Genomic DNA, 15,565 nt, shown 5'->3' with positions numbered 1-15,565 from the left:
GTATTTATAAATAATTAAGTACAAGTATGGAGGCCTTAGGGATTTTTTTCTTGGGGGGGGCTCATAATTATTAATACATAAAGGATTCAGGGGGAAAAAAACCCCACACCTTAATACAGCAACCATTTACATCTCCGATGGTCTGTTCAAATTTCAATGATAATGGATGCATAGGTTTTACTCAATTAAAATCTATATTAAAACTCGAATTTTATAGTGTACTTCTTGCACCCTCCACTATTATTTACAATTTTCCAAGTACTTATATAATCTTATTTATCAATTTGTGATTGGACACTTAGGCATTTACTAGTTTCTTTTTAGTTTTGGGTTTTGCTATTCTAAATAACGTTGCCCTGGGAATTCCCTGGCGGTCTAGTGGTTAGGACTCCACGCTTTCACTGCAGGGGGCCCAGGTTCCATCCCCAGTCGGGGAACTAAGATCCCACAAGTCTGAGGCACGACCAAAAAAAAAAAAAAAATTTAAAATAAATAATGTTGCCCTGAACATCTCTGTGGTTTGAGGTTTGTCACAGAATATAACCCAAAGGTGGGATAACTAAACTTAAGCAGTGAACTTAATGCCTGGTTGGACAGTTCCAGGTCGGAGGCTAAGAATTTAAATTGCAGATACAGATATAGATAGTGGAGCAACGGCCCCTACAGAAGGGATGGACTCTGGAGCTTGCCCGTCCTCACACTTTCATTTAAGTGAGAGACAGTTAAAATAAAAACAGTTAAAAACTAGTTCAAAATAAAAACATTTGGGGAGGGAATAATTCATGCGGCGACTAGGAGCTGCCCTTGGAAGGCTGCCAGTGGGTAGGCCAGTGGGCCCCGAGCGAAGAAGATCAATCAGTAGACCGATCCGTTAGGCCCAAATGTCAGTGTGGCGTCAACAGCATCCCCTACCCCGCAACCCCTCCATCCAGACTGCTCCCTCACCGCCCGCATCCGGAACCGCGCCTGGTCCTTGTCCCCGTCCTTCAGGTGCACCCAAGGACGTCCGCTACCTCTCAGCAGGAGTGAGGGCTGCCGTCCTCCTCCTTCTCCTCCGGCCACCGGGACCCGATTGGGAACCCCGGAGTACCTCCGCAGCCCCCCACGCAGGCAGCCCACCGCTCACTGCCCTTCGTCCTCTCCTTCACAGTGGTCCGGGTTACCAAAGACGCTGCGAGCCGCGCCCCGCCACCTGAGAGTCGGGCAGGTGATTGGCAGGAACCCGGCTTCCTAGCAACTAGCCCCGCCCCTGCGCTTGGCCCGGAGACTGGTACCCGACTCGAGCTCCTTTCGTCAGGCTTCACCGTAGGCGACCGAGAACTTGCCCTCACAGAGGTTGGAAAGTGCTACAAGGTGGCGTCCCAACTCAGAATAGGGGAACCAGGCTTGTTCGTCCGACAGGCACTGACATTCTGGAAAAACCAGAATAAGAATTTGTAGCGGCGCAGGCGCGGCTTGGCCACCTCAAGGCGACTGGCAAAGAAGGACCGCTTGCGACACGAGGAAGAAGGCCCATGTGCCGGGCGCTGTCTTCATAGGTTCCAGGGTTCCCCCACTTGCTGTCCGGCTTTCCGGACCGTCTCTTCCCCCAGGGACCGGGACCAGCGCCCTCATGGCCGAGGTGAAGGTGAAAGTGCAGCCGCCCGACGCGGATCCGGTCGAAATCGAAAACAGGTAAATCAGTGAGTGAGAATTGTTTCCCGGCTCGGGAGGCCCCGCGAGGCGCTGGACCCCGTCTCCGGGACCCTCGCAAGTTCAGTGGACGCGCAGGGAGGGGATCGCGGGTGTTGGAACCCTCCTCCCATCCCCGGAAAACAGAACTCTTAATTTCGAAACGAGTCGGACAGTTTGCAAAATTGTGTAGCTGACCTTTCCCTGGTGCTGTTCGGGAAGCTCTACTGATGCGCTTCTTTACCACATTAAGGTGATCCATGCTCAGAGTGAAGACTCGGCGTTTTCCCCATAGTACTTGTGGATACACGTTCTGATCCTGGATCGCCCTTGTCAATAAGGGAATTCCCGTGGCAGAACGTTTAGCCGAAGTTAGGGTGCAGTTTTCTGTTATGAAGCAACACAAGTCAGATGGTTTTAGTGCAGTATATAAGTGAAGATTTTAGGGCGCCCAAAGCCTCTGCCGATTTTATGTATTCTACCGTGGACTGCAATTTTTAGGTTACCACATAGTTTTAAAGGACCCCAACTTTTTAAAACTATTATGAATAACACATATGATGATCCTAGGGCAAGATGAAAATTCGGGTTTATTTTTGTTTCTTAGAGATAATTCTAAAAGCAGGTCCCAGTTGTGGTGAATTGTCATAACAGATTTTGACTTCCCACCAGAAGTGTTTGATTTACCTCCTGCTCACAGACTTATGGCTATCCAAGGCACTGTATCTTCCCTTTGTCATACTTGTACCGTCTGAGAAAACTGAAGCCTCAGCTTTAATATGTCTTTCTGTGTTTTCATTTGACTTTTGTTCTAATTTAAAGTTCATGTGAATAAGGAAAAGAAATGCTTCTCTTAAATAGAATAAAAATGTAAACGTGTATTTCAAAAGCATCGTCCTCATTTTTAATATGCTTTGAATCAGAACCATTGTAGAAACCTAGATTATCTATCAGATGTGAAAAAAGGCACAATTCCAAACTGTTCTTCTTGTATTTTTTTCCCCTACCACCTCTTGAGATAGGTAGAAACATGAATATCATTAATGCCTTTGTTCCTAGGATTATAGAATTATGTCACCAGTTCCCTCATGGAATCACAGACCAAGTAATTCAGAATGAAATGCCGCATATAGAAGCCCAGCAGCGGGCAGTGGCCATCAATAGACTGTTGTCCATGGTAAGGTGAATCCAACTAGTTCATGTAATTACTTAAATGTTGTGATTGTCATTACTTCCTGTTATGTAGTCACGAAACCATTCTCAAAAGTGTGTTAGGTTGTGACTGATAAGACTCCAAACCAGGGAACAGCTCAGACTGCCTGAATTAAGGAAAGAAGAAGTAATATGCATTTTACAAGACAAATGAAATACTTGTATTTTAACTGTTATATTTAGTAACCTAATTGTCACTAAGCTACATAATGGCACACAGCTACCTATGGACATAGTCTATTCACACCTTCTGTTTGCTTTTTACTGCTAGTAAAGGCAAATACATAGTAAAGGCTTTGGATCAAACACTTAAATAAGCTAGTATGAAGATTAAAAGACAAAAAATGGAAAAATCAACTATAGCTACAATAAACAGTTAAGGAATAAACATGTGATGATCAGGAAGAAATAGACAATCTGAACAGTCCAGTCACTAGTAGTAAAATGGAATTAGTAATCAAAAAACTCCCAGCAAACAAAAGTCCTGGACTGGATGGCTTCACAGGGGAGTTCTGGCAAACATATAAAGAAGAGCAAATACTAGTCCTTCTCAAACACTTCGAAAAAATTGAAGAGGGAAACACTCCCAAATTCGTTCTATGAGGCTCCCATTACTCTGATACCAAAACTAGACAAAGATGCTACCAAAAAAAGAAAATTAGAGGCCAGTGTCTCCGATGAATATACATGTAGAAATTCTCAACAAAATATTAGCAAACCAAATTCAACAGTATGCAAAAAGGATCATATACCATGACCAAGTGGGATTTATTACAGGAAGGGAAAAATGGTTCAATATGCAGAAATCAATCAGTGTAATACACCACAGTAACAAAAGGAAGGATAAAATTCACATGATCTTCTCAATTGAGACAGAAAAAGCATTTGGCAAAATTCAACATCCATTCATGATAAAAACTCTTAGCACAGTTGGTATAGAGGGAACATATTTCAACATAATAAAAGCCATTTATGACAGACCCATAGCTAACATCATATTCAGTGGTGAAAAGCTGAAAGCCTTTCCTCTAAAATCAGGAAGAAGGGAATTCCCTGGCAGTCCAGTGGTTAGGACTTGGTGCTTTCACTGCCAGAGCCCAGGCATACAAATGGGAAGGGAAGAAATAAAACTGTCCTTATTTGCAGATGACATGATACTATATATAGAAAACCCTAAAATCTCAATCAAAAAACTATTAGAACTAATAAATGAATTCAGTAAAGTTGCAGGGTCAAGATTAATACACAGAAATCTGTTGCTTTTCTATACACTAATAATGAACTATCAGAGGAAGCAAGAAAACAATCTTGTTTAAAAATCACACAAAAGGAATAAAATACCTAGGAATAAACTTAACCAAGGAGGTGAAAGACCTAACTTTGAAAATTATAAAACACTGATGAAGGAAATTGAAGGTGCTACAAAGAAATAGAAAGATATCCAATGTTCTTGGACTGGAGGAATTAATATTGTTAAAATGGGGACTTCCCTGGTGGTCCAGTGGTTAAGAATACGCACTTCCACTTCAGGGGGCGTGGGTTCAGTTCCTGATTGGGGATCTAAGATCCTGCATGCTACGTGGTGCAGCCATAAAATAAATAAATAAAAAGTAAAGACTATATTAATATTGTTTAAATGTCCATATTATCCAAAGCAATCTACAGATCTAATGTGATCCTTATCAAAATACCCAGGACATTTTTCACAGAACTAAAATAAATAATATGAAAATGTATGGGTAGCCACAAAAGAGCCCAAATAGCCAAAGCAATCTTGAGAGAAAAAGAACAAAGCTGGAGGTATCATGCTTCCTACTTCAGACTATACTACAAAGCCACAGTAATCAAAATGGTATAGTTCTGGCACAAAAAGAGATACATAGATCAATGGAACAGAATAGAGAGCCCAGAAATAAACCCATCCACTTACGGTCAATTAATTGAAGATGAAGGAATCAACAGTATACAATGGGGAAAAGAGTCTCTTCAACAAGTGGTGCTAGGAAAAATGGAGAGCTACATGTAAAAAATGAAATTAGGACTTCTTCTCACACATATATAAAAATAAACTCAAAAAGGATTAAAGACTTAACTGTAAGACTGGAAACTGTAAAACTCCTGGAAGAAAACACAGGCAGAACACTGATATAAATTGTAGCAACATTTTTAGAGAAATGCAAATCAAAACAACAATGAGATATCACTCACACCTGTCAGAGTGACTATCATAAAAAAGACCACAAACAACAAATGTTGGTGAGGATGTGGAGAAAAGGGAATCCTTGTACACTGTTGGTGGGAATGTAAATTGGTGCCACCACTGTGGTAAACAGTATGGAGGTTCCTCAAAATACTAAAAATAGAGCTACCATATGATCCAGCAATTCCACTCCTGGGTATATATCCAAAGAAAATGAAAATACTAATTCAAAAAGATATATGCACCCAAATGTTCATAGCAGCATTATTTACAATAACCAAGATATGGAAGCAACCTAAGTGTCCATCAACAGATGAATGGATAAAGAAGATGTACATATATACAATGGAATATTACTCAGCCATAAATAAGAACAAAATGATGCCCTTTGCAGCAACATGGTTGGACCTAAAGATTATCATACTAAGTGAAGTAAGTCAGACAGAGAAAGACAAATACACATATGATATCACTTATATGTGGGATCTAAAAAGTAAACAAAGGAATGAATATAACAAAACAGACTCACAGATATAGAAAACAAACTAGTGGTTACCAGTGGGGAGAGGGAGGGGCAAGATAAGGGTATGGGATTAAGAGGTACAACCTACTATGTATAAAATAAATTGGCTACAAGGATATATTGTACAGCACAGGGAATATAATCAATATTTTATAATAACTTTAAATGGAGTATAATCTATAAATATGAGATCACTATGTTGTACACCTGAAACTTATATAATATTGTAACTCAACTATACTTCAGTTCAAAAAAAAAGCAGTGCACCAGATTGCTGAACACTGTTCTAGCCAAAGGAAAAAACGAGTGTTGGTTTTTTCTGGTCAATTCACCATTGTGAAGGTCTTCAACTCCAGGATGGATAGAGCAAGGCATGCTGGGAAGTGTGGCAATTAAAAATGTTTTTGTTCTCGGACCCTCCCTTTTAGCCGTTTCTTTCTGTCTGAAAATTATGCTCAGCACCTCACTCTCTTTCACCACCTCTGCAACCCCACCTATTGCCAGTTCTGTCGGCTACAGCCTGTAGGCAGTGGTAGAGCTACTGAAGAATTTTAAGCAAGGGAGTAATTACTAATAAATCATGAGTGTTGCTGATTTTACCTCTTAAACAATTCTCAAATCTGTTCCACTGTTTCCATTCCTACTACCCCTGCATGTCTTCAGGCTCTTGGCTTTTACTTGGACTATTACAGTGCATCTTAACGGGCTTTCCTGGCTCCATGTGCCTCAGAGCAACCAGCCTGCTCTGTCTTAAATACAGATTTGACCAAGTCACTTTCCCACCAAAAACTCTTCTCTCAACTCTAGATTCAAGTCCACACTCCTGGGTTTACCACACTGAGCCCCTCCCTTCTGCACCCACCTCAACTCCCTCCACCCCTCCAACTCAAAAGTTAGTTTTCAGAAGGAACAGATGGTTTTTGGTTCCCTAGCAAATCACGCTGTTTCATGCCTCAGTTCCTTTGCTCATGCTGTCTTCCCTGCTTAGCAGGCCCTTTTTCCCTTTCCTCACAGACTGACTCCTCATTATTCTCAAGACTCATCTCTGCTATCGACTCCAGGGATCCTCACTGACCCCCCAGGCTGGGCCAAAGCTGCTTCTCTGAGAGGCCGTCCCACCCTTTACTTAGCTCTGTCTTAATGCCAATCCGATGGTATTGAAGTCAGCTGTGTAATTCTCTTTCAGAATCCATGTTTGTCCCCCCCAAACATATATCACAGTACAAGTGTTCAGTAAATGTTCATAGGCTGAGATGAACAACTGAATGGAGCCTCCAAATTGGGCTTTGTGGTTTGAGGGAGGGAGGGAAAGTATTGCTGTTTATCCATATATCAACCTAATTCCAAGTCATGGGTCTGCCCAGCCTTAACTCGTGGGAATGGGGCCTCTCTTAGCCGTGCTTCCCTGAACTGCTGGAAGCCCAGTGGTAACAGCCATCTGGGTTCTCCTAAGTTCAGACCCAAGGAAATGCAGGAGCGTGACACACATGCTTTGTTTTACTTGTGACTTGTATAAAAACAGAACTGCTACAGGCCTTTTATTCATTGGTTGACCTTTCTGCCTAATTTTCATGTAACACTACAGAAATCACACATGTCAGTAAATGTTACTATTAACATTGTAAATTTCATTTACTCATTGTATCATAGAATATTTTTGCATGAATAGCCTTTATTTGAACTTTTTTAGACAAATTACATTTTACTATATTTATATATATTTATTGAATTTATTTGAATTAAATATGGATTTTTATTTATTATTCTAAAGCTGCTTGTTTAAAATTCTTTACACATTGATCATATAACCAAGCCAGGATCTAACATGTAGAAAATTGTTAGGTATTAATATTTGGGGAACTGGCGAGATAAAGAGTTAAGTTTTAAAAAGTACATCACATGTGACATGTAGGAAAAAACTTAAGTACTCAAGTGAAGAACTGGCAACTATGGGAGGTAGGCTATTTTAGTCCGTGTAAAATATTGAAGAATGCATTAATGTTTGTCATTGGATTTGATATATCTCCAAAATAATTCACTGTTATTTTCTTTTTTAAAAAAAACAACTTTAGGGTCAGCTGGATCTCTTAAGGAGCAATACAGGCCTTCTGTATAGAATAAAGGAGTCTCAGAATGCTGGGTAAGCACCTAATTTTTTATTTTAAGAAAATTTTAATATGATAAAAGTAATATATGTTTGGGGAAAAAAAGCCAGTACAGAATTGCATCATGTAAACCTGGCCCGTGTATCATCTCACCTCCCATATGCGTTCCATTTCCCAGAGATAGCTGCTGTTAATATTTTGGCATATATCCTTTCTTATAGGTATATATAAATACATATAGATGATTATATATTTATATACCATATATTTATATATAATCTCTCTCTCTTTTTTTTTTCTTATTTTAACAAAAATGGGATCATGATATCCATACTGTTTTGCAACTTGTTTTTTTTCACTTACTATATCTTGGACATCTTTTCATTTGGTACATACAGCCCTGTCTCATTCTTTTTAAGGTAAGCCCTTCTTTTGGTAAATAAGTCAATGTGATGACCTTGTCTGCTCATTCGTTTCAGTAGTCTTGTAGATTATTAGATTATCCTGTACCTCTTTGCCTTTTTAATTCTCCTTTATTTCCCTGCAGTAAAATGAAAGGATCAGATAACCAGGAAAAACTAGTATATCAAATCATAGAGGATGCAGGAAATAAAGGTAAGCATGTAGAGGAACAGCAGAAACAACATTGTCTCTAGGACCAGATAGTGGGGACTGAGATCCTGGCTTCCCAGGATATAGATCAGTCAGTTCAGTATGCTGCCGTTTGTTAAAAGGAAAAGAAAATATAACACACACACACACATATGTATATAACAATATATAATGTACATACATTTGAAGGACACCCAGGAGTGACACTGTTGTTGCCTCAGGGAGATAGGAACTAGATGGCTGTGGGCAGGGATGGAAAGAGACTTCTGAATGTGGACCATATGAATATATTATCTATTCAAAATAAATAAATTAAAACTTAAGAGTTTTTTTTTTAATCCTTACTTGCTAAATTTTGGAAGGCTTCGTTTCTTCCTCTGATCTGTAAATGGTGGATAATAACATCTCTCTGGTTTTTGCAAAAATCCAAGGGACGCCTAGTGCAGTGTGGCAGTGTCTGGTGTAGCTCCCTCAAGAGCTATTTAGTTCCTCTCCTGTTGCCCTTAAAGAACTTTATGGAAATTGCTGTTATTACAATTTAAGATCTGTTTGAGTCATTGATATTAGCTTTAACAATTACGATGTAATCTGAAGTCATATAATTTTTGTATGTGTTGGGAAGTTAAATTAAAATTTTAAAAATAAATATGAAGAAGTCATTCTCTATTTTAAAAAAATCTTCCTATCTTATTATGCCTTCACGTTGGGAAGAAAATACAGCAAAATGTTTTAACATAAATTCCTTTTATACATATAACACATATTTCCTTCTTTGAAAGAAAAATCATAGCTTTCTGCACAGGCTTTTAGTGACTATGGGAACTGTAATCTTTCTATTTTCCAAATATAGTGCTGTATAAATAATGGACATACATGCACACAGATGCTCTCATAAAGTGTTTTTTGCTCTCATCAAGGGTGGCAGCCAACCCAGACCCAAACTTAAGGTTGTTTTTCACATATACAATCTAAAGTGATATTTAAAGAAAAAAAGAGGTTGGGATGTAGGGGGGCATGGAAAAGGCAATATATGTTAATTCAGTGACATTCAAGATTTTTCTTCCATTACAAAAATGTCCTTTTCATATGTTTTTTAAAAGGTGCCACACTGGCATTCCAAGAAATTTCCAGTTAGAAAATAGAACATATAACTTATGTATTGTTTTGCATATTTTTGTTACTTTATCTGAGACTCTTACCTCTAATTCATTTTTCCTATAGCTATGCTCTAGGAATATATACATATTTTGCTAGATTTATAATGAGATATAAGCAATGGGAAAAGAAACACATATCCTATAGTGTTCAACTTATTTTACTTTACTTTCTTATAGGAATATGGAGCAGAGATATCCGATACAAAAGCAACTTGCCATTAACAGAAATTAACAAAATTCTAAAGAATCTGGAAAGTAAAAAGCTAATTAAAGCTGTTAAGTCTGTGGCAGTGAGTAACCATCTCTTTTCTTCCCCTGGATGTTCTCTGTACATATATTACTCCAAGTATATTTCAGGTTTTTATTCTTTAAGCTATGTCATGATTTAAAACAACTGGTCAAAAAAGATTTTTTAAATTTTAGCTCATATCGGATGGTTTGGAGATGCTGCTTTAGATGTGTCACTGCCAGTTAACTCTTAGAGTCTTACCCACTCAAAAATCTAAAACTACTTACTCGCTTCAGTAAAGAATTTGGGGGATCACAAACATTTTTCCTGGATTTTGTGGTATGTAAGATAATTTATTTCAACCTGGTGTATGAGATTACCCATTCCACAAATACCTGTCATGCATTTGCTGTGTGCTGGGCACTGTTCTGGGGGCTTGGAATACATCGGTGAGCAGGTCACAGAAAGTTCTCTGCCCTGGCCCTGGTGGAGCATCTGTTCCAGCACATGGGATTTCTCCTCCTCCTTTTGCCAGCCACCCCGTCACATCCTCCAGGGGCTCCAGGATCCAGAGCTGGCTCCAGCAGACACATTGCTGACTTCACTGATTGAGGCATCAGAGGAGCTGGGGTGCTCCTAGATTAAAGTGTGCTTGAACACAAAATTCAGCAAATAAAAATTTGATAGTCATCAGTGGTTTTATTTATCAATGGTATTTATGTCCTACCACTCCCTCATTTAGAATATTATTTCTCTTCCACATTTTTATTGGATAATTTCAAATATGTACAAAAGTATAGAAAATAACAAAATGAATCCCCATGTACCCATGCCTAGCTTCATTTTGCCAATCATGCTGTACATCTTAATTTTTAGTAGCAGCTTTATTGAGATTTAATTCAGTGGGTTTTAGTATATTCACAGAGTTCTGCAGTCACCACACTGTTCTAATTTTTTAAATTATATCTTTTTAATGTTGCTGTGTTTTGTTTTGTTTTGGGTTTTTTGGGCCATGCCGTGTGGCTTGTGGGATCTTAGTTCCCTGACCAGGGATTGAACCTGGGCCAAGACAGTGACAGTACCGAGTCCTAACCACTGGACTGCCAGGGAACTACAGTCCCTGGTCTTTAGTGTCTGGCTTCTTTCACTTAGCATGATGTTTTCAAAGTTTCAGACTAAAGTAGTATTAGATTGTAACCCAAAGTATAAAATAAATATTCATGAGAACATACTAATATAAATGTTTGAATAAATAAATCATGGGCGAGAATAGAGAAGTCTTCATGCAGAAGAATTCCAAATAATTTGTGTAGACTCTTCATCCTCAAGGAAGTAGAGCGAACTCCCAGTCTTTAAGTGTGGACTGTGCGTGGTGGCTTCCTTCCACATATGGAAAGGTCAGGACAAAAAGGTAACTTTACAGTGGAGAAACTGAGAAACACTACCTCAAACCAGGTGATGGATTTATAATGTCAAGGCTGATAAGTTATATTGATGACAATCCATCATCATTTAGTGATGATCAGGTACTCTTGATATGACATGATGAGAAGTGCACTTTACCTCTGTGGTCTTTTTTCCAGTCTACTCGGACAAATCCCAATTAAGGGACTTCCTACAGAATTTTTTGCCAGTAATTCTAAAAAATGGCAAACTCACCAATAACAAGGAAAGTCTGAGAAACTGTCACAACCAAAGTCTGCCTCATGTATAATAAATTTGTAATAATATGGTATTCTGGGTAGGATCCTGGACCATTAAAAGGACATTAGGGAAAAACGAAGGGAATCTGAATAAAGTGTAGACTTTATAATTAATATTGACCTATCAATATTGTTTCATTAGCTATAACAGATGTACTCTGGTAATGTCAGGTGTTAGTACTAGAGGAAGCTGAGCACAAGGTCCCATCTTCACAATAATTCTGTAAATCCCAAACTGCTCTGAAATATGAAGCTTTGGGGGTTTTTAAGTCTTAGTTTTGGAAGACTATTTTGTTACCTCTAACCATCTACTGTGCGTGTTTTTTCCTAGGCCTCAAAAAAGAAGGTGTACATGCTCTATAACCTGCAGCCAGACCGCTCTGTGACCGGTGGAGCCTGGTACAGTGACCAGGATTTTGAATCTGAATTTGTAGAGGTGCTTAACCAACAGTGTTTTAAATTCCTACAAACCAAGGTGAGGCATAATTGAGGAAACATCACTCCAAGTATAGTTTTTTTAAGTTTCTTCATAAGGAATGTTTAATCTTGTGTATCATATCTTACAGGAATTGAAAACATTGAAATTGGTCATTTTTACTAAACAAAATATGTCGTGTTGTTGTTCTCACTATGAATTGTATTCAGAAGGCACCAGAATTCTTCCTGAAATTTATGTTTCTACCCTTATAGGCAGAAACAGCACGAGAAAGCAAACAGAATCCAATGATACAAAGAAATAGTTCATTTGCTTCATCACATGAAGTGTGGAAGTATATCTGTGAATTGGGGATCAGTAAGGTTGGAACTCGGTTTCTAATTTTCATCTTATTTTTAAAAACTTATTCTTCATCATAGGGATATAGTTTACAATGTATTGCAAACACAGCTGACCCAGACCCTTTTTTCTGGTGATACCCATGTACATTCTGCAGAACCCACTTTGAGGAAGTACTGTCCTAAGGCAGTCAGGCAATGGCGGTCATTGCCGTCGGGCACTTTCTGAACTGTATGTACCTGAGCTTGGGCTACAGAGCAGCAGAGTGGAGGCCTGGCAGTGCATTTCACTACCAGATTCAAAAGTCTGTTCTGACAAGTTCTTGATTCTCTTGGGGACGTTTCCATATATGTGCCAGACATCCATCATCATAGCAGTTGTCGTTTATTGGTATTTTCCTACTTACGAGATGTTAGTGGCATTGTCAGCACATTCTCTGAAGATCTGTACAGACACACTGTGCTTGATACTTTTCATCATCAGAGAAGAAGCTGAAGTGGCTGCTTGGACAAATTTTCATTTCCTGGGCTCCAGATCTCTCTTTCATAAAAAAAAACAGGAATTTGGACTACTTGATGTCTAAAATACCTTTCTGCTCAAGCATTTTATAAACCTCCATCAAATTCTTGCCAAAGAATGTTACAAGATGTCTAGATTTTCCTTGGGAGGGTGAAGACATCAGCAAGTGTCAAGCTCAGTGCGAGCTCAGAGCCCTGCCCCTGGCATTTGAGGGTCTGTGCTCACTTCGGCCATTGTTCAGCCTCTTTATGCCTCCATTTACTCTCCAGCATAATCCTTCCTCATTTCACCAAGGAATTGTGGCCTTTTATGTTTTTTAACACCCTCCAAAATGATGTCTCCTTGTCCTTTTTGGGTCCTTTCTAACGTATCCCTTTTGTAGGTAGAGTTGTCCATGGAGGACATTGAGACCATCTTAAATACACTCATTTATGATGGGAAAGTGGAGATGACTATCATCGCTGCAAAAGAAGGCACCGTAGGCAGTGTGGACGGACACATGAAACTGTACAGGGCAGTCAATCCGATCATCCCGCCCACGGGATTGGTCCGGGCCCCCTGCGGACTCTGCCCGGTGAGTTACAATGGCTTCCCTTTACACTTAACTGCCACCGAGTGCAGATGCCACATAGTGTATATCAAGCACACCCTAGTTTTCTTAAACTCAGGGTTGACCAAGAACTGTGGAAACCTCCATGTAACCTTGATGACAGAGCTTTAACGAACAAATCATCACCTTGTATTCTTTCTTAGAATAACCATGTTAAGGAAATTTGTTTTCTGCTCTTGGCCCCAAAATGGACATTTTTTTTCTTTTTGGCTGCACTGCACGGCATGTGGGATCTTAGTTCCCTGACCAGGGGTCGAACCTGCACCCCCTGCAGTGGAAGCGTGGAGTCTTGACCACTGGACTGCCAGGGAAGTCCCCAGATGGACGATTTTTGATGAGGGCTAATCATTTCACCTCAGTAGGGAGGGAAATGAGATTTGTTGAGAACCTACTATGGGCCAGACATGTTCTTGAAGATTTCTGTGGTCTCATTTAATCCTCCTTACGTCCCTTGGAGCTAGTGATGTTACTTCCCTTTAAGTGTGAGGGAACTCAGGCTGAGGGCGACCTAAGCATTCAGCTGAGACACAACAACCAGAACTCACACCCAGAGGTGATGTGCTTTCCCTCGAGGCCCACCCCACACTCTTCATTCTTTTGTTCCCAGATAGTCTCTGAAAGCCACCTGTGTGCTGCGGGCACCATGCCAGCCCTTGTGGCATTTATATTCTTGGGCTGTTAGTCTGTGTTTTATTGTCTACATGCCTAAGCTCTCTATGCTCTGGTTTCAACTCCTAGAAAAAAGGCTAACCTGTTGGGAATTCTATTTAGCACCCTTCACAAAAAGGAAGGTGGCTCAACATGAAACATTTGGTTAGTTAAGATTAAGTCATTCGTGTGTATATATCTCCCTTCCTGGACTCTTGTTACCTGCCTTCTGCCCAGTGGGTAGGTGGATATGGTCGGCTTAGTGCTACAGTGAAAGGTCTCTCACTCACTCTATGATCACAGAGCAGGTCCTATTCCAGTATGTTCTTATTTACAGTCCTAACCTCTTTCACTTCGAAAGTTTTGTTTTTAATATTGCTTTAAATAAATGGTTGGATCTTGGATTTTTTGTTAGAATTTTGTTGTAGTTGATATTTAAGACATTACCTATAATGTAATAATTTTAAAACTTCAGTTTGAATATAACCTTTTTTCTTTTTTAAAGGTTTTTGACGACTGCCATGAAGGTGGTGAGATTTCACCATCTAACTGTATTTACATGACAGAGTGGCTCGAATTTTAATAGAGAGCTATGAACTTTACTGACATTTTGCAAATGAAGTTACTTTGGGAACAAATAATTTGATTCATGATGGCACATCAAATTCCCTTGAAAGCAAACCTCAAGATAAAAACTTGCTGCTACGAAAAAAATTTTTTTAATCTATGAAGACTAAATTTACATTGGTAGAGTAGGCAACAGGACATGAAACAGGTAAGGTTAGTAGTGAAATCCATTCTTCCGTAAGTAAAATACTTTGAACTCCTGGAAGACCACCTTCTGAAGCTTTCAAGACTTTTGATGATTCACGGGAAAAGAAGCAAATATGTTCATATTCACCAAGTACTGTGATAACGGCTAGAGCTTTAAAATGCCTGTTTTAAAGTTACTTATTAAGGTCTTCATTGGGAAATTTTTATATATGACCCAGTGTCACCATTTCTGTTTTCTCAGCAGTTTCATTGAGAAGAAATGAAAAAGAAGGCAGGAATAGCAGGGGAGAACGCAAACTTGGGGCATGAGGGGGGGACACAGTGGAACATCCCTTTTCTACACACTGTTGATGCCTTTTTATGTCCACAATATTCTTTCAGAGGATTATGCCTCTGTACTTACCTCAAACCCAAATGACGCTGTTGTCAAGGATATCTTTTTAGTGCATAAATATTAATTACTCTCATCTTAAATGGAATATTTTCACTGGTTCTTCTTTGTTAAAGTCTTACAAGTTTCACTCTGTGGCTCAATTGTATTATTTGCTAGAATTTTCCCCTGGATTCTTATTTAACTAAAATTAAAACTAAAAAGAATCCATTGCCCTCCATTCACTTTATTGGGCGGGGTGGGGGCGATTATCATTCTTCTTTCCTTATCCTGTTTTAGATTTTTTTCCATATTCTGTTTTAAAATTCATGGTGTAATAGGTCTAAACTAAGCAGGAAGCCATTATAATTGTCCTCAGTTCTAATAGCACTTACAGTCCCAATCTTCAGCTCAACAGAAAACAATAGGTTACTTGATGTGTTGTTACACAGAAGTT

The 15,565-nt window shown here is 39.3% G+C and overlaps 2 protein-coding genes across 6 annotated transcripts in view; one reads left to right on the top strand and one right to left on the bottom strand.

Moving 5' to 3' along the window:
* The window catches only part of DZANK1 (double zinc ribbon and ankyrin repeat domains 1), a 74,704-nt gene extending 73,005 nt beyond the window's left edge, over positions 1–1,699 (bottom strand). For 3 of the 4 annotated variants that reach the window (XM_060122586.1, XM_060122587.1, XM_060122588.1), the window contains exon 1: positions 946–1,237. The gene's annotated coding sequence lies outside the window, so the exon portion shown is untranslated. Of the gene's footprint in view, positions 1–945; positions 1,238–1,331 lie in introns of those variants that run through there. The other variant, XM_060122585.1, reaches the window with a different exon arrangement.
* Positions 1,477–15,259, top strand: POLR3F (RNA polymerase III subunit F). Of its 2 annotated transcripts, XM_060122589.1 has the most exons (10): positions 1,477–1,674; positions 2,731–2,848; positions 7,679–7,746; positions 8,110–8,130; positions 8,259–8,326; positions 9,658–9,770; positions 11,744–11,887; positions 12,103–12,210; positions 13,089–13,280; positions 14,470–15,259. In XM_060122589.1, exons 1-10 carry the CDS (start codon positions 1,613–1,615, stop codon positions 14,545–14,547), a joined length of 972 nt encoding a protein of 323 aa, XP_059978572.1. In that variant the 5' UTR covers positions 1,477–1,612; the 3' UTR covers positions 14,548–15,259. The 2 variants fall into 2 exon arrangements, with proteins under 2 accessions (XP_059978572.1, XP_059978573.1); XM_060122590.1 differs by lacking the exon at positions 8,110–8,130 and having other exon boundaries at positions 1,479–1,674.
* The last annotated feature ends 306 nt before the right edge of the window (positions 15,260–15,565 follow it).

This window comes from Lagenorhynchus albirostris, chromosome 15 (assembly GCF_949774975.1).
Source record: "Lagenorhynchus albirostris chromosome 15, mLagAlb1.1, whole genome shotgun sequence".
Taxonomy (NCBI): Eukaryota; Metazoa; Chordata; class Mammalia; order Artiodactyla; family Delphinidae; genus Lagenorhynchus; species Lagenorhynchus albirostris.
This window is presented reverse-complemented; position numbering and strand designations above follow the sequence as displayed.